Raw genomic sequence first — 27,099 nt, 5'->3', positions numbered from 1 at the left:
CCAAAACACAATTTCCCCAGCCAGGTCTTTAAAATCCCCTTTATTAAAACTTCTGGCTCCTCCTTATGGTTCAGATAACATCCTAGAAAAGGATACCACAATAAAATAAATTTCTTATCCTTCTAGTAACCACTTGGCTGTAACAACTCACAGGAAAGCCAAGTTTACCACGGGCCTCCACAATCCACCTGCACTTTTAATATCGAAGCCATTGTTGGGTATCTAATCAATTTCTGTTCTCTTTGAAAATTTCTCATATGTCATGTTCCAACCACTCATTCTTCAGATAAGAGAACAGCAGAGAAGGCTGGTGGTTTCTATCTAATTACAGAACATCTGCTGTTTAAGTCAAGATTTCAAAGGAAAGAGAAAAAAACCAACTGTGTGAGACATAGGAGAGTTGGCCCAGAAGACACTGTTGTGTTGGTGTGCCCACTGTGGCAAGGAACTGGATGTGTGCTTCTCCAGGATCACAAAAATTAATTTCTAATACATCACACAGAGCTATTGAGCTCTAGATGTTATAAAAAAAAAAAAAAAAAAAAAAAAAACACAGTGGTTTCGAATCCTGCACATATTCTAAGGGTACTGAAGGAATTGAATTGAATTTCATTTTATAAACACCAATTCCTCTCCACACGACGGCCACAATTCTAGATACTATAGATACTCTGCATGAATAACTGTCCTTTGGACCCTGTTCTAAAGGGTCACATTAAACCTTAATTTTAATATAACAAATGCTCTTATTCTAGTACTATCTTTTAGGTCACACCAGTGATCTTTGAGCACATAATTTCTTAACACATTTTTTACTAACTTTAGAGAGATTTGGAGGAGATTCTAATCTCACTGCAAGCCAATAAAGATTTGTGGGCTTGTTCTAACCTCGATGGGAGCTTACAACTCTGCATTTACTTATAACCAAAAGAAAATATTAAAAAAAAAAAAATGGGCCTTGGGCCTTGGTGTTCAATGTCCTCATCCTCTCCTACCTCCTGAAACTGTCTTTCTGCCGAAGGACCTAATTGCTTGCAAGCACCACCTTTACAGAAGTGAAAATAGGAAGGGAAAGGTTGGGGTGTCAGATGAAGAGAAAACCTAGGGCCAGATGTCCCCCACTATCACCAATTCTGTGATGTGTTTGAATGCAGCAACTACATTGTCTACATTGGCACTAAAGCAAACTGGTTAGCTTAGAACAGAGTAAGTAACCAAAACAGGCTTGGAAGGAGCTATTTCTGGAAAACAAATATTTTTCTTAAATTATATTTTATACCGTGTGTGTGTGTGTGTGTGTGTGTGTGTGTGTGTAGATGAACTACATGAAGGTAAGAGGACAGAGTGTTTGAGTTGGTTCTCTCCATCCACCATGTGGACCCCAAGGATAGCAAGTCAACAGGCTTGACAGCAGCCACCCTTACCCACTGTGCCATTTTGTCAGCCTGTAAATGGGTTATTTCAACGTTGAACACACAATGCTATTTACTGCTCAATCTTTTGATATTGTGGCAAAGCCTTTTACTGACTAGCTGCAGATCTGTATTGATTTTCTTTCCTACAAATGTAGCATATTGTCAGTTTAGTCTGGTTCCTTAGTCTATTTCAAATAGTGAGAGGGTTTTTTCAACAACCAATGAGCCACAGGAATAAAATAACTCAGACTCAGATTAGATATTAAGTCCCTGAAACGAAGTAACTCTGTTCGTAACAGTTAATTTTCCCAGACAATGGGTAGAAAGAAGGAAAGCCTTACACCAATTGACAACAATAATCTGGAGTTTAGGCTACAGTCCTCTGTTGAGCCACCTTGGAGAAGGAACAGCGTTCTGTGCTTCCTAACAACCACACAGGTGTGCATTCTGGAATCAGATTCTCTAGCCTCAAATCCTGACTAAACCACTTAGGCTGATACAATCTCCATTAAGCTACTCCGTGTCTCACTTTCCAAGCCAAGGTATCATGCAGAGTAAGTGAGTTAATATATAACATCCCAGCACATTGTCAGACCTGACAGAAATCTACCTCTACACCCTGATGCCAGCGCCATCGTTTTCTATCTCAGTAAAATAGTGCAGCAGTCTGAGATGATTATAAGGACAAAGAAGCCAAAAATTATACAACCAAATTACTTCAGACTACCTGTTTTAATCATTTGTTACAATAGATAAAATAGCTGTTTAGAAGAATCATTGTAACAATTAACAGATATCTTGTACAAAATTAAGTTACCTATTACAATTCTTAACACAAAAAAAGCTATTCCATGGCTCTTACTGCAGTTTCACATGTAAAAAATAGCCCTTTCTCTGCATCTATCACAATTCAGGCAGATTACCTTCCCTGACAAACCAGTGTATGAAAAAGTACATGGTATAATTTGGAAAAGCTAAATATTATACTATGATATTAGACTATGAGATCAGAACAAGGAACTACTTAATTTAAATTATGAAATAAACTATATACCAAGCTGTGAGTGCTACCTCAAAAGAGGGAAACAATGCACAGACTCAAGAAATTATAGACTGGTATATGGTCTACAGAAATAATGTGCTTAATAAACAAAATACCATCTAGTGTCCCTAAGGACCCCAGAACACAGCTTACCTGATTTGTAATATTGTCTTTCTAACCCCTGACATGTTGTATGACTTGCTGCACCTTCCAAAGCTAACATCTTTGTACAGTCTGCCTTTTTCTGAGTGCCCAGGCATGAAACACACTCCAGCATCCCTACCATCCTTCATCTTTCTATAGCATTTACAGTGAGGCAACAATCTGGTCCATGATGTTCAATACCCATGCTGCTTCAAGAGGAAGTGATTATACCTGTGACTTCGTGCCTACTTAATTTAAATTATAATATAAACTATATATCAAGAGAAACAATGTGTATATATATTTTTTTTTCAAAGAAGTTAAGCCACTATATAATCACTACCCCAAATGATGATAAAAATTCCACAAGGCCTGGGGAGTTGTAGAGCATTTATCTGACATGTATAGGTATGGCTGAAAGGAAAATTAAGGTGACCACAACACTTCCCTTGCGGTTCTTTCCTAGCACAAACCTATATTACATTCCAATTTCTATCACCATGGCTTGGTTATCCAGCAATCACACTGCATTTACCTGTTACCACACAATACCTAACTCCCGCCCCATGCCATGCCTGAATTCTTTTGCTTATTATTATGTATTGAGATTTAATCAGTTGACAGACATGTACATGGCCCAGAATGGTGTTCACTTCTGCTAGCATGCCGTAATTTATTTCCCCCCAATATTTCACCTATTGATGGGCATGTGGGTTGCTCCCAGGTGGGGGCTACCTGCATAAATGTTTTTACAGTCATTGTAATCATTCTTTGTAAGAGTAACATATGCTTTCCTTTCTCTTGTGTAAAGAAAAAGAGTAAAATTATTAGGCTATATGGTTAAATGTTTAACTTGATTACAAGTCACAAAGTAGATATCCTATTTTACAATCATCACTAGATATACATTATCAATACTCGATTGACTTGTCAATTCTTAATATTGTAAGGTTTTTATGGGAAACTTGGAGAGAAATTCTGAGGCTTGGGAACTACTGTTTCTTGTCTTTTTTTGTAGTAGTTGTGTCTTTTTAAACTTTTTTTAAGGTAAGGTTTCAAGTCTGAAGGCTTGCCTCAGACTTACAATTTAGCTAAACTGGCATGAAGTACTGCCTTCCTTCTCTGCCTCCCAAGAGCTGGCATTATAAGAAAGTACTTCACATCCAATTAGGTTACTGTCATTTAATCTCCATTTCCCTTTAAGAAAGCTGTATCTCTTGTCATAGGCTCCTGGGTCAAACAAAGCTTATGAATTGTTTCTTTGAATTCTTCACTTACTTTACATTAAGTAGACAATATATCTTAAATTAGTTAGCTTATAGCTATCTGTTAAAAAATACTTTATAAGAGATCATTGATTTATAAATATTCTGTGGTCATAAAACTGCATTTTCCAATGGAAAATGGTTTCTCAAAGGGTACATGCTCAGCCTCAGTGACAACTTGCACAGTGAACCCAGAAGCCAAACACAGGATTAAGGCAAGAGAAAGAGAGATGGCAATGTAGTTAATGGGCTTTCTGCTCTCAAAGAGGACCCAAGTTCTCAACATCCATGCCAAGAAAATTACTCCTGCAAGTAACTCCAACTCCAGGGGATTTGCTACTCTCTTCAGGTGCATACTCACTCACATGCATGCACAAACATACTCACTAGTAAAAAAGGCACACATACATTTTAGCCAGGCATGTTGATGTACACCTTTAATTCCAGTACTTAGGAAACAGAAAGGAACAAATCTGAGTCTGATGCCAGCCTAATCTATATACAACAAGTTCCAGCCAGACAGAGGTACAGTGAGACTTTATTTTTTAAAAATAGATAATAAAATAAAATAAAAATGGGGTAATAACTTAAAAGCATGTCTTTAGAATGAGAGCCTCACTGACCCTGCCCCAGAATGTTTCTCAGAAGACTGGAAAGACAAAGTCCCTGCTTGTATACAGTCAGCAGTTTAAACCAATACAGAAAATAGTCAAGTTTGTTCTCAAGTTGTTTTCTTCTTTAAACACACATTAGAGTAATTCCTGTGTCATTGTGTGAACTGAGTTCTCTCCTATAAATTAGGCTCCACAACACAGAGCACACAGTAGCTCTGATCAAAGCCTTCCTGTGACTAAGATGTATTTGACAATCTGTCTCAGAAGACATGTTCTCTGTAGCCTAAATCATCAATGATCTTTTATGGGGTTTAGATGCTCTTATATTTATTCTTGAAAAATATCAACTTAGAACATAAAGAGAATTGTTTCGGCTATTAAGATAAAGATAATATTATTCACAGAACGTTTTAAATTAGAGCATTTCAAGCCATTTCCTCGAGATTTACTGTGAAGTTAGAAGCCTTGTAAGAGTGAAGTACTCATCTCCACTTCCCTGGGTTTTGGAAAAAATAATATATTTAGTACAGTGATAGAGCACACACACAAAGATAAAAACACTGTTCTAAATAGCTGTATTTTGACAGCTGCGTCCTTGCACTGAGCTTGTTTAGCAGGGTTTCATGTCTTATCCCAGTTTGGAGTTTGGCTTCTTGCATTGCATGGGAAGTTGTCATGGGAAACATTAGAGCACAAAGGCCCATGAACTTGTGCGTAAATGAGGCTGCTGTTTTCAATGACTCTCTGAACTAACATTTCTTCACAAAAACGTCAAGCAAACTGCTCAGGAGTAAGGCTGAAAGGTGAGATGGAAATGTACCATAGGAGCCTGAGCCTGTCCCTTTAAAAGAAAGGAGTAAGGCATTGCATTTCCTGGGAGGGTATTCGCATTTAAGGTTTTTTTTTTTTTTAATTTTATTTATTTTTGCTTCCTTTACACTTTTTGCCCTTTGGCTGTGAAAAGAATTTCCCCATTGTATGTAAAGAAAGATGTAGAAATAGCTACCATTAAGGAAATACTGATAGCTGAGGTAGTTGGCTGAAACAGTACAGAATCAGTCCATAGGATTTCTGCTCCCTGAAAAAAATCATAGAGATTCCAAACCTGCCTTTGAAAAAAACAGACTCAGTTTCTCTAAGTGTACACAGACACTTAGACAGTAGGTGGATAAATGCAGAATGGCACATACCTAAACTTGCACATGGAGGTCAGAGGACAATCTCTGGTGTCCCATCTTGCTTAAGAAGGGGTTTTTAGTAGTTTTTTCCAGTGTGTATGCCAAGTTAAACGACCTTTGAAAATCCAGGGATTCTCATGTTTCCACTTCCTATCACCCCATAGGAGTCTTTTAGGAATCACAGAGCTGTCTTTTATATCACTACTGGGGATTCAAGCTCAGTCTCAAAACCATAGCATCAAGCATCGAAGTCTACAGGTATCTCACTCCTCCTCTATCCTTCATTCATTCCGAGCGCTGTGCTAGGTATGACCCTATGACACTGGTCCAATTACCAACCAGGCTTATGATCCTGGAAAAAGACCTCCAATAAACAAACAACTAACAGCATCAAGAATAGCTTGAGAGGAGAAGGAACGCATAAAACGGCCGACTGCTTTCCAGGTGAACCATTTGAGACATTTTAATATCACTATATCAGAACCTGGTTTGTGATAATAGCGTGGTGTCATGCAAAAAAATGGGATGAGGAGCATGATGTGATGCAGAAAGAAGATGCAGGCAAGGTTGAGGACCTCCCGTAATGGACACAGTAAAGCCTCTCCTTAAAAGAGAATAATCTGCTGTAAATCTAAAGACCACCAGCCTGCGCCATGAACTGGGAGGAAAACTGATGACATTGAATGTATAAGGAACTGTCCCCAATAAGCTATGAACTTACAAATGCCAATGCCTCTCTGCCGTTCTTAAGAGCCATTCACTCCTGAGTTCTTTTCCTTCAGACAGGGTAACTTTCCAACTCCTCCAGGAACTTCCAGTCTGCCTGCACTGCCCTCAGGCATCTCCCTCCCTCCTTCTTTTCCTCTTCACAGAGACTCTGAGTTTCCTCATAGGAAACCTGGCTCCACACCCCAGTAGCCATTTTATATTGAACAAGCCAGCTGGGGGCAGGAAGCAGTGCAGGAACCTTGTCTATGAGAAGTCAGTTGAGATTGCTATGAATACTCCAGACCAGAACAGACAGCTGTGAGATGAGGCAGGCAGACAGGAAAACTACATGAAATTTTCCAAGGCATGGTGACATCCTGGGTGGGAGGTCAGGGGAAGGACACATCACCAGAAAGGGAGGCAGAGAAAGTTTGGACAAAGAATACAGACAGTGTGAGGAGAACACTGGGTAGGAGTAGCAGTTGTACAGAGCCATGAAGCCTGGGTTTGAAACCTGAATTTCATCCAACTACCGTGAGTCAATCATAGCCCCAAAGAGAGATGGGAAATGAGAACGAAAACTAGGAGACTCTTCTTTGCTATAACCGAAGGAAGGTTTTCAGTAATTAAACACAACCTAAGCAGCAGCAGTTTTATTGGAAACACATGGTTTACATCCAATTGATATGGGAAAACCCTCTATGCCGGCCGAGGCTTGGCTGAGATAAGGTTACTTTATGCAATCATAAACAAGAAGTCTTCAATAAAAGCCCTTTCCTTGGCTGACAAAATACACTGGCTGCTATTGCCTTGCTTGGTACAGAGTCCATTTCCTAGAGCAGCGCATCTAACAGTGACTTAAATTTGACACTGTGTGGGCACAGACTCTTTGAAGTACATCAAACAAATAATTTCTAAATAAGGAAACAGATCCCGACAGTTGTGTATAGACAAAAGTCAAAGTGTAGCCTTAGAAGAGGAAAGTGGAAAGCACCCATAAAGGACTGGCTCAACCTGACTTCTGCGACTGACATCAGCAACTCACAGAGAGAAGTCATCCAGAGGGTGGGGTAGGAGACTGCGAGAGACATCACTGGGTCCATGATTTTCTGTTTAAACACTGCTTGCGGACAGCTGGCCGCACTAACGTCAACACTGCTGTGTGGGTATTACCTCTCTAAATTCTTTCCACAACCCCACGGGATAGAGAGATTTTTCTGCCAGTTTACTGATGCGTAGAGAGCCTTCCCTAGTGACTCGCTGAGGAGCAGGGATGAAGTGTTGGAGCCCAGCAACTCCAACCCTTAACCTCTGCACTGTGTTAATCCCTAAGAAATGAGTCCTTGCTCACAGGGTAAATCAAGCTGCTTTTGGATTCTTTCTTTCAAACACCATTAAAGGAAACAGTAAAAGTTCCGCTTAAGTGTTCTAAGAAACAGATCTAAAGAAATTCAACTAATGATGAAATTTTTAAGGCTTTGATAATTGGCAAAGTTGATATGACCCACGCTGCCGTTGAACTCAAGAGCGAAGTCCAGAATAACTTCACAAGCAATGCTATTTATAAGCAGTGACTATTTGGTCAGCCCTTGTTAGGATGATGAACTGTGAGTGCCACATTTGTTTATTTCCTGCTGGTTCAAGATGCTTATAAATCTCCAGGACTAACTAGTGTCATGTAGTTTAAACCCAAGCAGATGCCCAGAATTTTAGGGCAAGTTGAAAGGATTCCAATCCTCTTTGTTTGGGCAGTTCCACAGGCTCACCACATCGGAATGAACACAACTCCAGGTGACGCACTACAGGGCACTGAGCTGTCTGTCCTAAAGGCACTAAGCTGTCTGTCCTGGAAGTCCAGGCCTGCTACTGCTCCACTCTGCACCTACTCCCACCATGCAAAAATACAGGAGTCCTCCCTGACCATGCTGACACACATGGCTTTTCTCCCCACTACCACCCACCAGCCATCTGCTCCCACGAAGCCCTGGGATGAGGACAAATAGTGACTGTAGATGTCAGGTGTGAGTAACTTAGTTTATTACAGCAAGAATGGCACTTTAAAGAAAAAAAAATAGTCATTTTACATACAAGACAAAGAAGGAAGTCGTTACTTTTTAAGGACTAAGCCCTAATGTTCCTACTGGTCTATACTGAGCGCTTTGGAAGATGTCATTAAAAACAGGCTCTAAAAAGACGTTAGACCAAGGGTCAGAGGAAATGAACAGTGATAATAAGTTTGTGATGTTTTCTCACAGCAAGGACATAGGGTCAAAGGAAATGAACAGTGATAATAAGCTTGTAATGTTTTCTCACAGCATCAGTCAAACAATTTCCTCAGGCTCCTTTCTCCACTTTCACAAAGAAAGCCTGAACTATTCATACCCAGCAATAGACTTGAGACCTGACAACCAACCGCCTGGGACCTTTCCAGGCCAACCTATACAGGAAGTGATCCGAAGGCTGTGCCTGACTGATGAAATGCAAAGTGTTATGAACACACCTGGATATACACATGCATGCACACATATACATGTACACACATGTGTGCCCTCTCCCTCCCCCTCCCCCTCTCCCTCTCCCTCTCCCTCCAGAGCTTATAAATCTCATTTATATATTATAATGGATGTGTTTATCACACAGCAAAGCCAGGATTTGTTTCCAAAACATCAGAATTAAGACCTAAGATTTAGAGAGAGCAAAGCTCAGAGAAGACCCACGGTCAGAAGTGCCACAGAGGAGGAGGAACCACAACAAACAGGGTGTAGCAAGAACGTGGGGTAACCATTGAAGACCCAGATATCTTTTTGGAAATGTCATGGAGTTTTCAAGTAGTAGATGAAAGAATCTAATGGAGTATTTATACTTCAAACATTTTCAGCAAAGTGGTTCCCGGTACACAGCAACACTGGATTACACCAGCACTCACTATATAAGAGGAGACAGCTCAGAACTGCCTTAAAGTTCATCTAGGCATCAGTGAAATGCTTAGTTTCCATGGATCCTATTCCAACACTCCAGTCTACTTGTCCTAGTGTCCCCTGGCATGTCCCCTGGTTTGCCCTGGTTTGCCCAGGACACCAGCGCACTTCTGTGGTTTCACACTCCCAAGGGTCCTTGTTATACACTCACTCCACTTTTTGTTGATTGACTAGGCCTTGGATGAATGGATATTTTCACTTCATTTCAATCCATATAGCACACCAGAAATGTCCTCCTTAAATCTTATAGGCACAAAGAAAAGCTATGCTTGGTTCAAAGGGAGCTTCTGCTTCAACAGAAAGTCAGATGCTACGCTCACAGCCACTGAAGTCCACAGCAGGGCAAACAGACACAGAGTGGAAATAACACTGTGCTAGGTGAATCTCAGCCTATTTACTAACTAGAGTAACAGAGAGTAAAGAAGATGAATGGTCATCTTCCCCATCAAAAAGGTCAACATAAACCATGAGAGGAAGGTAGTGAACAGGCCCATAAACAGAAGGTAGTCTAAGCACTGGCCTGAAAAGCACTGTTGTGTTAAGCCATAAACATTACATTTAATTGCCATTTCAAAACCATGCTTTCTTGAAGCAATCATTCATTGCCTCTTAGACACAGTAGGTGGGTGACCTCACATCACATCCTCTCATCATTTCTTCACATGGTATATACATATACATATACATATACATATACATATACATATACATATACATATACATATACATATACATATACATATACATATACATATACTGAAGCACAGAAGGGTTCAGTAATGCTCCCAAGCACATGCCACACTGTGTGACCAAGAGAGCTTTCTAAGTAAAACAAACTTATTCTGGAGTCTGTGCTCCTAACCACACAACATATTTCCTCTCAGATCACTAAGACTACAGGTCAACAAATACTTCAACTGTCTAAGAAAATCAATATGCAAGAGCAAGATCTGTGAGTGTTTAAAGTACAGCAAGCCAAATGGCAAGAGTGCGAGGGGGAGTACAGTGAAGCTGAAGACTAAGAGCAACAGAGGAAGAGGGGATGCACACCTCCTGGGCCACGTCTCTTAGCAACCACTCCAAATGCTTCAGAGCACATAGACGGAAAATGTGAGCATCTCCAGTGCCCACTCTGCTCACAGGACACTGATTCCTGTAGTTGGAGGAGGCTGTGCTGTCTCCAACAGAAGTCCAAGCATCCTAAGCCTTCACAAGTCACTAAGACTTTGTGGACCCAGTGAGTGATCCCTGATTTGGGGGGGAAAAAAAAAGTGAAAGACTATTTAGTAATTTCAAGTCTCACTTCCTCCTGTGGTCCATGAGAGAGAAAGCTGTCTGGCAGGGCTTCCAACACTGTACAGACACTACAGTCCCACACATTTCACCAAAGAAGCAGTATCATGTCAGAAAAACAGTCCATAGTATTATCAAAAGCCCTTGCCTTTACTGATCACCTTTTTCAGCTAGAAATTTTAGTAAGACAGGACACCATGCTTCCTGTGAATGTTCCAGCAACCATAAGGAGGGAAGCAGCATCGTTTTACACATGAGTAAAGAGATTTAGAGAAAACACACCAAAGGCACATACATGGCCTTCTCTAACTCAGGACTTAGGTCAACCTTTGAATCCCATGGGACATCAACAGCAGACAAGTTCCACACAGGAAGGAAAAGGTAGTTGGGAAGCACTCACATAGCATGTGGAGGATTTTACAAGGCCACAGTGATTACAAATGGAAAATATCAAAATGTCTAATACCAGGCAACTAAAAGGTTTCTGCAGTAAAATAGAGAAGATGATTTACTACAAATATTTGTCAACACAAGAAGCTTCTGTTGAGATGTAACACTAAGAAGCCCCGATCCAATGGTGTGTGTGTGTGTGTGTGTGTGTGTGTGTGTGTGTGTGTGTGTGTGTGTATAAATGAACTGGATTAAATACTTCCAGCTAAAATATAATATTAAAATATAAGAGCTAACATTCTACATACATGTTAATTATCTCTCATCTTTGGACTAGAAGTGCTTTTTAAATTTTAGTTATTTCAGATTTTATAATATGCATTGAGAAATTCAGGAATGTAACTCAATTCCAACTCCAAAATTAAGTTTCATACAGGTTACCCATGTGACCTGAAGGTAGTTTTGCAGTGTATTTAGTGAAGTGACTGGACTGGGACTTAGGCTGTCATCCCATGAAATCATTCACTGTGTTTTGTCAAGAAGTTATCTTTATTTTGGAACACTTACAATTTCAAATATTCTCAGATATACTCAAAACTGTCCCATATTTACGTACCTTAACTCAATTAAATGGGAAGTGGCCATCTGAAAGAGGGAGGGGACTCCATTTCATACACACTGGACAAGACTTACCTGATCAATGGAGGTAACTGGGAAACAAAAATGTTTAGAAGTCAAGTGGAGAGTCTCAGCCACAGACAACAGGCACCCTGACCTAGCAGTGCACACAAAGGACCCCAGTGTCTCTGAAAATAATGGATGTAACTGTCTAGAGTAACAGAGAGTAAAGAAGATGAGTGGCCATCTTCCCCATCAAAAAGGTCAACATAAACCACATGAAGCCTCAAACTATAATTATGTAGCTATTACTTTAGTTAGGTTGCTAGCTAGAAGTGAAATGGGTGGCTATCAAGGATGGAGAAGAGTCACTTAGCTTCTTAACATTAACGTGAGGCTTGAATCAACATTTTAAAATTTATTTTAAAAATGCAAAAAGGAATAAGAACCAACATGTCTTCAGCCGGGAGAAGCATGAAGTCATCAGTGGTTAAATGCCAGTCACTTTCCTGCACCTCAAAGACTTCTTTTTTCAGCTAGAGTTTCAGGGTCCCACAGTCACAGATTGATAAGCAAAGGATAGTGATCCAAGTTCAGGAAGTCAATCTGAACAGCCTGTGGGTGCCGGCCCTCCGCCTAACCAGACTGGCTAAATGACTTCATGAATCACATTGAGAAGGTACCAGCAGATCTACCTTTCCTCTAAACCAATAGAGACCACCATTACCATCTGGGACAAAGAACCAAAGGGCAGCTCTATTAGAAAATAAGGGTAAGCCACCCTTTTCCCCCCATTCTTAGTAGAAAGGTGAGAGAATACTCTATAAAGCAAAGAGGCTGAGCTGGGTTTTAAGGATACATAAGACTTCGAGAGGCGAGGAACAGACCTATTCCAGGTGAAGACACCAAACCAGAAGCGACAGGATGCATGGTGTGTTTGGAAATGAGGTCTAGCCTAACCCACATAAAATGTCTATGTCTTGATATGGCTGTTCCACTCTATTGTGGGAGTGGGGGGTGAAAAGGGAGTCTGCCAAGATGGTAGTGGTGATGACTAAATATAACATACAGATTGAACCAAGTCAGACTCAATAATAGGAGTTATACCTCAAATTCGTATGTAGAAATGTACTCTGTAGCATGCAGGTCCCACCTATCACCTCTAGGCTGCATGCATCTCGAGTCCAGTATTTGTTGGTGCCATGTCATATAGTAATGTTGAAGGCTGGACACCCCATGTCTCCTCATGTAAGCTGGCCAATTTTATTTGACATTGAATCTTCAATCCCAGACAATGACATTATCTCACAGGACAGAGGTCATGTTCGATGGCCAGTCAGTGCCCTTAGATACAGAGCTTTGAACTTTAATGAAGTTCAAATAAATAAATACTTTCTGCTCTCACACCCTATCAATTCTCCTTTCAGTTTACAAAATAGAAAACAATTATGAACAGGAATTCTCAACGCCCACTTTCCTCCAGGCACGTTCATGCGTGGCTGGCTTCTTCCTGCAATGTGCCTCTATTCTAATCCAATAAAAGTGAACCAAGTTGGAGCCATACACCCCAAGCTTCTTGTCTTAATAAATATGGATGTATCTTCCTCAAGGATTTCTATCTGTCTGGGAACATTCTAGTAGTTAGTGAGTTTCAGGTGAACAAAGCTACTGCTGAATTTCACACAAGTATTACTTTTTTAGAAAAGTTGTGTTTTATGCCATAGGTCACCAGACTTCAGAAATAAGTGGGCATATCCAGTCTCATTGTGGCTTTCCCAAATACATATTGCAGTAACATGAAAGAGAAACAAACATGCAGAAGCGTCACTTACAAAATGCGTATTACAACTAACGTGGAAGGGAAAATGAAAATTAATGTGTCATAACATTTATATTCTTTTAATTCAATGCATTAAAAAAAAAAACCTGGTAACCGACAGAGATCAAAGCATCACTGACAGACCATGCCTACCCTCACAGCTCAAGATCCAGAAACAACAAACAACAGCTGTGGTAGCACCTAAGGCCCCTGAAGTAGCTAGTGTTCAGAAAGAAGGTCTGAAATGTTAGCCGACTGGCTCAGTGGAGGCAGAGACAAGCAGCTTTTTCTTGCTGCCATTGTGAAGACAGAGTTACTCTGTATGTTGAGATAAGAGACAGGGAAACTTCTTCCATGGTGGGTCTGAGATGTGTTTGCAGTTGACACTTCTACAGAGGCAGAACATACATAGAACAAACTGAAGGCAAGCTCACTAGAGTCCTGGCATTATCTTAGTGTTGTTTAAAAAATAAACTTGGTCTCAATGCTTTTTTGTTTGTTAGCTCAGGATGAGATTAAGCACTTAACTTTTAAGGTGATATACTGAGAACAATATCAATCCCACTTATGAATTACATATTTATAGAATATCCCATTTAATACTTAAAACTACCACTAAGGGAGATTACTGTGTGTGAAAGCACTTAAACCCAAATCTTCAGTAGCATATACCCTCACGGCCTGTGTATCCTGAGGCCGTGGTATACCCTCATGGCCTCAGGATACACGGGACTCAAAACTCTCCATAGTGAGTGTGTACATGATCTGTACACGTGATGTAAAATTACCCAGCCTAAAAAATAAATGAGATTCCACTACAGCCTTCAGAACATTATGAACTAAAAGCATAATATACTAAGTAAAATGAGCCAGCCATGAAAGGGCTAAGTGATTCCACATGTCTAAAGTACCTACTGAAGTCAAATCTACATGGATAGAAAGCAGGGTGGCAGTTTCCAGAGACTAAGAGATGGTTTTGTAATTTTGATAGAGTCTCAGTTTTGCAAGATGAACGTATTTCTGGGAATGATGGTGGTAAAGGTTTCGTGACAATGAGAGTAAAACAGATGTCACTGAACTGTCCCTTAGAAGTGGTGGAGAGACTGAGTGTGGTGGCTTAAACCTGTAATCCCAGCACTGGAGAGGCTGAGATAAAAGGAAGAGGCACTCAGGCACAGCGCTGAGAGACACTATTTAAGATCCAATGGCCAGGTGTGGGGTACACGCCTACCTTCACCCAGGAGAACAGAGACAAGGAATGCTACCTGAGGCTGCAGAGCTCACAGAGGTCATCCAGGTGGACCCGATAGTCATAACAGGGTCGTTTCAGAAAAGAAAACAGGGCAAGGCAGAACATTTGTATGCACTTTCACAATTAAAAAATAAATGCTAAATCTGAAATGTAAATATAATATCCAATAAAAAAAAATTTTTTTTAAAAAGAAAGAAAAAAAATGCTGCCTTAAAGTAAGTATCTTTTAAAATAACTGGTAAAGGCTGAGCAACAGGCAATGGGGATGGACTTGAGCAGTTTCCAAGAAGTCACACAGGAAAACAGATTACAAGGTAGAGGGAAGTGAAGACAGCGCACAGGAACCATTTTCTAATGCATCTGCAAAGGGAGCTACAAGAACAGTTTGATGGTTGCTTAGGAGATACGAGAGAGTTTGGGGAACTTTTATTTTATTTTGGTAAGACAGAGGCGGGCCAGAGGGGGAAATAGTGAGGTTAAAGAAAAAGAGAAATCTAAGAAATCTAAGAAAGACCAGGTCCAGGGCTGGGTGGAAGCCTTCGAAGTTGCCCCGAGCACATGGAGACATGGTACACTGGTACACATTGAAACAGTGAGAGGGGGTGGTACTGTGTTAATCCAGAGTACAACTGGAGAGCAAAAAAAAAAAAAAAAAAAAAAAAAAAACCATGGAAACAATTTGTTATATACTCAGAAACTGGTCAGTTAGCAAACCAAGATGCAAAGAGAGCTGTCCAAAACTCAGACTGGAGTTGTACTGATTAACTGGAGAAAGGTCAGTCCCTATGCACCACTAATGGTTGGTGCAGACTGGGCACTATCAGCATCACATCCACCCCGGGACAGGGAGGGCATCTGTGTCCCAAAAGAGGAGGCTGGCATCCTTTTAGCCACTCTCTGCTCATCTGCTGCTCCATTGCCAGGACAGGGCAGGGCTCCTGTGGACATGTACATCCCTCCCACTACAGTAGAAGCACACAGGTGTACTTTACTCTCAGATAAATGCTGTTTTTAAAAAAAGGAAAAAAAAAACAAAAACAAACAAACAAAAAAACCCTTAGCTAGTTAAACCCATGTGAATCAAAACTTTAAATACGTCCAAACAGAGAACACTGTGGCTATTATTACTACAGCTTCACACAAAAGGTCACCGCGAGACATGGGAACAATCCATCCTCCTGCTGGCTGGGTTCCTCTCCCTCTTCACACACCCCTTCACGCTGTTTACCCTTGGACAGGCCTCGACAATTTGTAACCCTTAGCAAATCTACAGCAGCTCCAACTCATATAAGCACAAATTAGAGCCGGCCTCCAAAAGCTGGTGGAAATCCGCACTGCTCGATGCTCAAGAATTTGGCAAGCCATCAACATTTCAGAGGGTACTTTAAATGTTTTGCTTTGAGACCTAATACAGCATTTCCCGCTTGTCAACATGAACAGCCCAGGCAAAAAAAAAAAAAAAAAAAAAAAAAAGCAAAGTACATTTCCCTCAGTACCAGTCAGATGTTACACTCAGTCGCTGAACCAATCTCACCTACAGGGGCTGTGGAGACCAGAAGAATCGGTAAGTAGGTAATTCCAAAGTAAGATGGCTTTCTCTACTTCAATCTCCAAAAGTGTTCTTATGTGATGGATGGAACACTAGATTTATAGGTGAGATTGGACTTTTCCTATGTTCAACAAAGTAATGAAGCATGATTTTCTTCTGTGGGCTCATGGACTAGGGACTGGGAGTTCCTACTTTAAGCAAGCTGTGAAGCTAATGCAGGCAAAAGTGCGTTAGCAGAGATGGGGTTAAAAGGAGTTATCTGACACTGTAAAGTGGACAAGTGCAGCTGGGTTATGACGTAACCCTCAGAGCAAAGGCAGTCCAATAACTAAAATGCTCAGGAAAGAAAACAAACGCAGAGCGTGCAGGTCACAGCCCCAGCAGAGCAGAAGCCAGACATGAGGACTTCATGTAGAGTCCCTGTAGTCTTCCCGAAGCCCTAATGCCTAGGCTACTGATGTGCGCGTAATGGTAAGTCACATTTTACTTTCAAAAGAAAGAAACAGGAATTAAACTGGCCTCATAGCGCTTGTGTCTTAGGGCTTGAATTTTCATTTCCTTGATTCTTAAGTTCCGATTTCTTCCTCTAAGCCTCAGCAAGCATAGAAAGAGTGGCTTTAGTTTCAATTCATGGGTGGCGAGGATGAAGAATATACTTAAAGTTTAATCTATAGTTTACATTTCTATAAATTGTAAAGTAACTTAAATGAAGCCTAATATTTTTCTAACATAAAATATGCTTACAGTAAAGTCTATTTATTCAGCTACCTAAATACTGATAGGTTAAAGAGCCCCATTTGATGGAAAAATTGTAAACTGGCAACTGAATGGAGAGATTTTGAGACTCAACCACAGCATGCCCTCAGGCTGAAGAAAGTTTAACATTAGTAAATTCAGCATTTACTATACACTGACAACTTTAAAATATTAGCTAATCACAAGAAATTGTCATGGGGGTATAAAATACCTCCAATTTGTTCACTCTTTCTAATGACAAAGGGAAGACCCTTCTCTGCCTTTAGCTCATATCACGTATACAAGAGCAAAGGGACACCATGACATCATGCCATGATTTTATATGACAGAGAGGATTTCTAGTTAACAGTTCCATGCACTGAGCTCACAGGTTATTGCCCTCCGCCTTTAAGACTTCACACACATGCTGTCAGATCACTGGATGTTCCAAACAGCCAGGAGACACTGGGAACAATCTCCTTCTGTCTCCGTCTTACCAATCCGAAAATGAGTTTAGCAAGTTTCAGGGGCAAGGTGATTTGTCTAATTAAAGAGCAAGGCTAATACTCAGAGGAACTAACCATCGGGCTCCAAATCTATTTCCTTGTCCTTAGCATACAATGATTATGACTAATAAAAATTGTAATTTATGCATGAATAGAAGAGAAACGCAAGACTGTACAAAACTGGTTAGCCCTTCAGCTGGATGTTGACATAACAAGGGCAGTAATTACATTATATAAATAATGTATAGTCAATATTATTGGGAGTCAAAAAAAGGGAAGAAGCAAGCTTTGCAGATAAACAGCTAAATCTTGATATACTGAGATCCTGAATAACATTATTTATTTGGGATTTTAACTTTTTAACTGGCTCCTACTCTGTCCTAGCACCTATTTAAACAAACATCAACAATAAGAAAGCACTAAGGTTTATGTGTCTAGCCCCATAGTAGCTGCTCAATAAAAATTTATCCCCCACCCCCACCCCCAAGCCTCTGCACCAATAACCCAGTAAGTGAGAAGTAGTACTGCCTAGGGACAAATCAACACAAAATTATTCGATCTGTAATCCAAAACTGAGAAAGTTACGAAGGCATTTGTGAAACTCAGGAAAAAGGACACCTTATATACCAACTTACAAACCATGTGAACTCCTACAGAAAACTGAACATCGTAACAAAGCACAGGTAGTGAATAACTGTCTACCAGACCCACCAAATACAGCCTACCCTTTGCGACCTGCACTCCACACAATCCAGCCATTCCTTACTGGCCTGAGGTCTATAGTTAGGCCTGTATCCACAAAGATAGACACAATCGTTAAGTATGTTGATTCACATGCTCACCAAGTGTGTGTGTGTGTGTGTGTGTGTATGTGTGTGTGTGTGTGTGTGTGTGTGTGTGTGTGTGTGTACTGAGGCACTTTCCGTGTTGTTTAATTACTTCATCAGTCTTTTTGGTATTTCTATTGCTTAGTATACACAGTTTGGAAGCTACAGTATTAAAACTAACAAACTAAACAGAAATTCAAATTGTTTTATTAGAAAGCACAGCTAAATACACCTTAGCCAGAGTACTCAAACCTTTCTTCTTTATAATCACTTTTCACTCTTGAAGATCATGGAAGGCTCTTAAAGAACTTCTGTTCATATGCCCATTCACGCTACTGTGCTGTTAACTAAAGTTGTGAAAAGTTCTAAAATATTAATTTTAATGCAATTTAAAGGAGCTTGAAATATTAACCTAAGTAGCATGAGTTCAGAAAGAGTTTATATAGGTAAGTGGCACTGTGCTGTATTTTTGCACATCTCCTCTCCTACTAAGGCTAGACAATGCAGCCTAGTGGTGCCTGGAGCGGAGTGGGGAAGGAAAGAGGAGGGCTTAGGTGGAGGGCATGGAGGGAGAGAATACTAGGAGAAACAACTGGAATTGGGGTATCTCTAGGACAAGTTAGAAATCTAGTGCTGTGGAAAGTCAGGAGAATCTATGAAGGTGACCCTAGCTAAGACTTTTAGCAATACAGAGTCTGAACCAGCCATCTCCTGTAACCAGACAAGACCTCTAGCTGTGGTACTGAGACACTGACCCAGGCACAATCCTTTCCAACCTATAATTTGCTCTGCCTGAGAGGTGTGCTGGGGTAAAGGTGGCAGAGAACTTGTGGGAGTTACCAACCAATGACTGGTCCAGCTTGAGACCCATGCCGCAAGAGAGTGCCTATCCCTGACACTGCCTGAGAACCAGAACCCAGAGATAAAACGTAGGATAAAAAAAATCACTCCCAGTGATATTCTGCTATACTCATAGACTGGTGCCCAGCCCATTGTCACGAGAGAGGCTTCAGCCAGCAAGTGACAGAAATAGATACAGATACCGACACCCAAACATTAGGGGCAGCTTGGTGAACTCTGCAGAAGAAGGGAAGGAAGCATTGTAGGAGCCAGCTGGGTCAAGGATACCACAGAAAACCCACAGACACAACTGGGCTCACGAGAGCTCACAGAGACCGAACTGAAAACCAAGAGTGGTTTCTGACAGGATGGCAGTACGGTGCTAAAGTCCCACATACAGCTAACGTTGTGTCACACTGAATTCCTTCTGTCCTAATGTTTAAATAGATCCTATACTCATATTTAACAGGCTAATCATTTGGAGAATGTGCATTCACTCAGAACCTTCTAAGCCTAAACGTTCATTTTACCATGTTAAAAGCAGGGTTCACGTTGTTACTGTTACCCTGTCTCAGTACTCGGAAGTCGTGACATTAAATCATAATTTTCTATAATTCTGTGCTCTGAAAGAAACTGACTAAAGGAGCTGTGGTAAGAGCACCCAACCCAGATGAATACATGACAGCCACAGCTACACCATGAATAATGTGTAGGGAATATACTACTTCAACAATCAGAAGAAATCCAAAGTGCTATCAAATCTGAAACCTAGTGAGCACTTAGGTTTTCAACTTAGTCACACCTCACCAGTAAAGTTTATGTAAACATTCAAAAAGGAAAAAAAAAAGCCTCAAACACAGTGAAACCTCAAACACTTATGGTCCCAAGTATTTTGGGCAAGAAGGATTCAAACTGTACACATAAAATCAGATTTTATCTATTTACACATATGTATGTGTCAAAATGTTAATACAAAAATCACAAAAGATTGCAGCATGTGCATACTCTCAATCACAGCACTGGCTTTTTCTGATGCTATGATTGGAGGAGACAAAAATTAATAATAAAGTAAATTTGTAAAAAGTCACCCATGCTTGACCACTGGGATGACAATGTATCCCGAGCCACAATTATTCCAGCTTTTGGCCAAAGACATCTACATAATTTGTCTTACTTACAATGTGACAATTCACAAAAGAACACACTTTAAAACTCTGCAGATTCTGAACACACTCATCGTTTGACAGTTCAATGGTTAATTTGCCTAGAACTATGTGAACAAATTCATCCACAAGTCAGTGAAGCATGAGCTGCTGCTGCTGCTTTGCCACACACAATTCTGAGCCCTCTGAAAGCAGAGGGCAGCACTCAGGGGGCTCGCCTTCAGAACAATGGTATACATATAAATGGGGTTGGAAATATTATTTAATTTTAAGGATGTAATTATTTTATGTTCTATGAGTTATAAATGTTTTGCTTGCATGCATGTATGTACAACTTCTGTGTGCTGGTACCCTCTGACGTAAGAAGAAAGAGTTGGGTACCCTGGAACTGGAATTTATTGATGGCTATGAGCCACCATGTAGGTACTGGGAATAAAGCCCGGATGTCTGCAAGAACTATAAACCACTGAGCTAGCTCTGCATCCCTGTTACTTTAAGTAAATTAAGAGACACTTAGAATATACACCTGTTGAGGTGCTAGAGGGTAGAAGTAAGAGTGTGCCTGCTGCAGCCTTCACAGAGAAACAGCTTCTGAGAATGTATCATTTGGCCTGAGATCACCATGTCCACAGCTACAGTAAAACCAGAGATACAATCCCAGGCAGACCTCAAGGCTCTATTACTTTTGCCCCAGTGAATCTTTGCTTGTTTTAGATTTCATTCTTGCTAGACTGACAGTACAGAGCCCCAGCCCACCAGTTATTCCTGTTACTCCTTTGTAGTGCCTGACAAAATCAGGTGGTCATTCTTGCCAGACCTGACCCGTGGCCCCTGTCAACTCGCAGAGACACAAAGCCTTCAGGATTGTGAGACAGACTGAAACCATACATCTGCTCCATTTAGCCTGGCACAAAAGGACAGGTCCTGCAGAAAGCAGTCAGAAGATTAAACTTTTGCATTTTATTTTGAATTTTTGTTTATAGGACCAAAACCTTTTGCATTTTTATTTTGAATTTCATAGGACCAAAACCAGCTAAGTAGCTAATAAACTCCACAAAAAGAAAACCAAAACAAAATAAACCAAAAAAAAAAAAAAAAAAAAAAAAAAAAAAAAAAAAAAACAACCCTATTGGCTTACCCAAGGCATGAGTCTCTACTCCCTTGTTTGTTTTCAACCCTCCCCCACCCCATACTGCACTATTCCACAGGTCAACTGTGTCAGTGGCATTTCAGAGCTACGTACAAACCTGCCTCACTTGGGCCTGTGCAGCCTGACCATACTCACACATAGCACGGTAGGGGCTTCCTTCAACATCAAGAGAACAGTGGGGACTGCTCAGGCTGAAGAATTCAGCACAGTGAGTGACAGGCCATGTTTCCCAGTGTTACCCCCACCAGGCTTCTCTATGCACTTGCCACCAAGTGAGTATATACAGGTTAGTCGCAGTATGAACCTCTAGGGGAGAACAGAGCTACAAGACACATGACTGGGGCTCTTGATGCCAAACTTAGGGATGTGCTCAACACACTGAGTTTCTCTTACCTGTCTGCCTCCTGTGGAAAATTGAGATGTTCTAGATCATCCAGCACTCATGCTATGGCTGAGAATCATTTGCGGGATTCCTATACCGAGCAAACTAGGAAAACAGATTATTTTAGCTAAACACAATAACTAACTAACTAACGCTTTTAAACAGCAACAACCTTAATTCCACTCTCTGCTCTTGGACACAGCAGCTACCACTTGAATCATCTATTTAAGCTTTCTAGATTATTTTTTTCCCAACAACATGAGGATTGCATCCATCTTCCAAAACTTCCCAAAGACTTAAAGGTTCACAGCTGTAATTCATCTAACCTCTAACTTCTACAGAAAACAAAAACCTTTCTTCCATGCATGCTCATCAACTGTCTGAACTAGTGCTGGGCTTTTGCTGTTAACAGTACTTCAATAACCCCCTCATATTTCCTGATACACATCAGCAAACATGTTGTAGTCTCCCTAGAAGTTACAATATTCCACGATAGGATAGGTAAATGTTCATCCTCACCACATAGTTCTAACACGTTTTCCAAGGCGATTACTGGAGAAACAAAATCCTGAGTATTGTTTCTAAGTCTTAAAACCTTATCGCTAAAAGTCCTGAGCAATTTTTACAAAGGCAGTCATGTACATATGAGTCAGAATCACTTATTTTAAAAGGAAGAGGATGAGAAACACATAATTCAGGACAAGGCTACCTCTGAGTGGAAGACGGAAGAGGAGAAGGGAAGGGATGCAGGAGGGCTGGCGGGGCTCACACGCTAAGTGATCCTGGGCTCTCACTAGTGTGCCTTAGTTTATGTTATATAAGTTAAAAGAGTATTCCATGGAACAGAAAAGCCATTTTGAAAGCAAACAGAACTGTATGTGCATACAATACAAAGTGTTTTTCAAAGAACAGCCACTACAGCTAGAGAATGTAGTGAGTATGAAAGACAGACCAAAACACAGCAGTAACACACATACATACATACATACACATATATGTACATATGTATACATACACACACACATGCAGGTTTATACATGTGTACATATACACATGCCGAAAAAAGCGTCCAAGGAAATCATAAGTGTGAAACACATTTCAGCCATAGCTATCAACAGAAAGGAAGGCTTATTATTATCAGTATTTACACACCATACACACACACACACATACACACACACACACACACACACATACACACACAGGTTATCAGGCAGCAGTAAAACAGCATCTGATAGCTGCCATGGAGCAAAGCAAGATGAAGACTGTTTTCTAAGATACTTAAGTGATCCTATGAAAATCTACTGTAAATATAGATTACATAATAATAATCCCAAATGGAATGCTGGGAAAAGATACCTAGCTCAATAGTAAATCCCAGCCTGTAGGTTGAGGACTAAGATGAGGTCTGTCTTCGATTATCTGAGTGCATCCTGAGTACCACCTTTGTGTATGTCTACACTTCACTTCTACAAATTCTGAAAAGGGTATTGTTGCTCTCTAATCACATGACTGACTTGGTAAAGCATTCATCTATGTGCTGCTGAATTCACAAGCTGGTGTCAATACAATCCTTTAAAATCAGAAGTCACCGATCCCCACCCCACCCCCAAAACAGGGGTCAATACTCAGAGCTGGGAGAGAGCACACACACTCCAGGGTTAAACATCTAGGGAAGCGGGAGCCGTGTCTGGGCAGTGTTTCCATTCCCACTGTCATTCCTGGACATTTATAGTCCTTCCCTTTGGCTATCTAACCCTGAATCTTAAACAAGCATGCAGTCAGTGCTTGCTATGGAGTTGCTGGAGTAAAAGCTTTTGCTTTCTCAGAAAGAGAAATCTGTTTTTTGTGCATGCAACCAAAAACATCCACTAATGGTCCAAGGTCCACAATGGAAGGTCTCAGTGTGAGTCCATGAGAAAGCAAACACCAGCTCCTCAGCGCCAAGGAAGGTCAGAGATTCACTTCCTTGAATGGCTCTAGAGAATAGGGCCCTGATTCCAAAACACTTCTGGGAGAGAGAAAACAAAACAAAGCAGGGACCGGGATACGTAGCCCATAAGTTCCAGAGAGAGTAAGCACATGTAAAAACTCTGAGGGCAGAACCATAGTTACACGGTTCCCTGCCAGTCTCATCAAAGACTAGGGTAGACTGTTGAATAAGAGCACAGAGTTGTGTATTTTGCCCTTAGTCCCGAGGGCTACCTTCCAGTAACAAGAATGGACAAGCCATCACCTCCCAGCACACACTTCTGTGTGGGGGTCGGGGGATGCTGGGCTACACACCCAGGTAAGCTCAGACCACTGTACACATGGTCTCCTGTGCTTCCTGCTGTTCCGTATCTCAGCGCAAAAGAATGTGAACCTAAGTAAATACGCAGAAGCAAGGGAAACCAAGGGGCTGGGAGACAAAGCATTCCAGATGCTCTGCTTCTTCTATCCTTGGCTTACCCATGCCCAGTTCTGACGGTGTTCCCACTGACTCACATGCTGCCAGTGCCAGGTGTCTGATGCTTACAGAAACAGGAACCCTATGAGGTAGCTACCATGCTCTCAAGTTAGAGATTCAGAAGCTGATAGACAGAGGCGCTTGGCACTAATGACAATATCAAAACTATTAAGAGCTTGAGCCAACCTCTAACTAAAAGCCACTGTATCTTACTTGTATGCTTTCTTTCAATCATTATGTCGGATAGCCTTCCACTATTCCAACAGAGCAGTAAATTATGTGTACATCTTTAGTGATAATGTTGTGTATATATACATAAGGTTTGGCACCAAAAAGACAGCTAAATTATATTCATGATTCAGAGGGACATCATATCCATCTACCACTAAGCAGCTGTTCTAGCAATTATTCCGGTGTCTGGAGGCAACCACAGAATACTGCTGCCACCTAGTGGACAGAGGCCAGAGCTGCTGCTGAACATGTACATAAAACAGACACCAATGAAGAGCTGGTCTCCCCTAAAATGTTGAGACCATAGCTAAGAAACACTGGACTGGCCCAAAAGTAGCAGGTTAAATTTTACCACTGCACCACCAAGGCTACCCAGATAGGATTTGGGGTGAAGAATCTAGCAACATGTTGCCATTGTATAGCCTCCAGAACAGCACTTCTCAAACCTCCTAATGCTACAACCCTTTAATACAGTTCCTCACATTGTGGTGGCCCCAACCATAAACTTGTTTCATTTTTACTTCATAAATGTAATATTGCTACTGTTATAAATCATAATGTAAATATCTGATATGCAGGATATCTGATACACAACCCCTAAAGGGGTTGCCACCCACAGGTTGAGAAGCGCTGCTCTAGTGTTTCCTGTTTGGAGAACAGCAGGACCATGCTCTGGAGGGCACAAGCGCCTGCATCACCACACCCTGGCCTCCTCCACTAGAATCTTTCATGATCTGCAGGCACAATCAGAAGACACTGAACACAGAGAGTTCTCAGGCCGGATGTGGCAGACTTTCATGTTCTTGCAAGTTCCACTAACTGTGTTTGGGGAAGTGGCTTGAATTATAGCCCTAGATGTAGATACTATCAGTTTATTGTCCATGCTAATAAACCCCCTATCCCTAGTCTCGAACGTCAGTAAAGGTTGATTGACTGTGTACAGTTTCTCTTCCTGAATTCTGAAGTCTGGACTGTAATATAGTCAAGGCAGACCCAAGTTTGAGCTTAGTGGAAGAGTTCTAAGGGTCTGCAATTCAACCGAAGAGCATACAAGAACTTCTCAAGTGAGAGCTAACTAACACAAATGCCTGTGGCAGGAGACCAGATGTTTGTTAAATTACGAGTTGTATCAGTGTATGTGGATCACTGCTTGGAGTAGCCAAGAACTAGAGAAGCCAAGTTAGGCTAGACAGGACCCACCAGAAGAAAGATCAGCAGCAGCAGCAGCCGCTGGGCTTCTGCTTGCTAGGACACTCTCAGTTTATGCAGCAGGCTGAGTCTCTCCTACAGCAGCCATAGACATCAGCATGTGAGACCGGGGTTGAATCAAAATCAAAGTTAAAAGGACATCAGTTACAGACTTTGCCAGTTAAAGACTGGCAAAGAAAATGGAGGCTTTCTATACAGTAGTACCTGGAGGACGATGAGAGAAACTGAGGGGCTTTAAAACACAAGCACACAAAAGCCAACCAATGCTGTCCTCCAAAAGAAAGGCCAACCCCTAAAAGGACTCCAGGAAAACCAAAGGACCCATTGAACTTGAGCACACATGGGAGACACACACACACACACACACACACACACACACAGAGGGACCCTCTATACTGTCTCTGAAGTAAGATGCTGACCTGGAGTTTAACAGGTTTAAATACTATTTGGACATAAATAACCTACCCCATCTACCTTGGTAACTCCACCACTGCAAACACTGGCTTCCTCATCTGTACGGTGGTGGTTAATAGTGACTGCTGGGGTGAGGCTTTACCCAAATGTTTCGGTAAACCAGTGTCCCCTCTATCCTATCACCTTTTGTGTCTTCATGCCTGTGCCTATGCCATTCTCTGTCACAATGCCCTCCACCCTTTTCCTCATCGTGTCAAGCCACTTCACCCGCCAGTCTTCATTATCACACGCTCAGGAAGGCTGCCCTGCCATCCTCCTTCCTGAGAATACAGAGGTTCTCCCTCCTCCAGTGAGGCCCTAACACCCTAGGGTGCCACGCTATTCGGCCATCCCAGCTCAGAAACTCCTTTAGAGTTCTCTGAGACTAAGGGTTTCCACAGTGCCCAGCAAAAATGGATGACAGTGTGATCTTCACAAAGGAAAGACTGAACATATACAGGAGCTGAGAGCCACAGCTGAACACAGGAACTTTCAGTAACAAACATCATCAAACGGCACAGTGGTCAGAAAATAAGCCAACTGCAGCAAAGACAGGAAACTTTGAATTTAGATCCTCGGTGGCTTCTGAGATGTGTGCTGCCAAGCCCTGAATACACACAGCATTTAAGGAAAAAGTAAATAAAGAGATTCCTTCTCCTGGGCAAAGGTGAAAGCAAGCTTCCCTCTGGCTGAGCTAGAGGAGACAGTAAGGAGGCCATGGGGGGGTGGGGCGTAGATTGCAGCTAAAACAGCTACTGTGAGATCCACACACACAGCCAAGTAGAACAGTTTCTGGGAAATGGGAAAGTGTGGCAAAGCAAAGTCTCTTCCTTGAAATCACATGCCGCACTCCACTGACTGACTGTGCCTCAGCAGCAAAGGCCACGGC

The 27,099-nt window shown here is 41.4% G+C and overlaps 2 protein-coding genes across 18 annotated transcripts in view; one reads left to right on the top strand and one right to left on the bottom strand.

Annotated features, from left to right (window-relative positions):
- Med12l (mediator complex subunit 12L) overlaps positions 1-27,099 on the bottom strand; it is a 290,187-nt gene that overhangs the window by 159,070 nt on the left and 104,018 nt on the right. The window lies entirely within an intron of this gene.
- P2ry14 (purinergic receptor P2Y14) overlaps positions 1-27,099 on the top strand; it is a 34,200-nt gene that overhangs the window by 3,441 nt on the left and 3,660 nt on the right. The window contains exon 1 of one of the 4 annotated variants that reach the window (XM_034500463.2): positions 16,158-16,280. The exons of 1 other annotated variant lie outside the window; for it this stretch is intronic. Coding sequence is in view for 1 of the 3 variants with exons in the window: in XM_076932435.1 (XP_076788550.1) it covers positions 16,734-16,736 (3 nt within the window). In the remaining 2 variants the exon portion in view is untranslated. Of the gene's footprint in view, positions 1-16,157; positions 16,281-16,576; positions 16,737-27,099 lie in introns of those variants that run through there. 2 more of the 4 variants (XM_076932436.1, XM_076932435.1) reach the window with 2 other exon arrangements.

Source organism: Arvicanthis niloticus, chromosome 4 (genome assembly GCF_011762505.2).
Source record: "Arvicanthis niloticus isolate mArvNil1 chromosome 4, mArvNil1.pat.X, whole genome shotgun sequence".
NCBI lineage: Eukaryota > Metazoa > Chordata > Mammalia > Rodentia > Muridae > Arvicanthis > Arvicanthis niloticus.
Note: the sequence above shows the minus strand (reverse complement) of the source record. Positions and strands in the feature narration are given on the sequence as shown.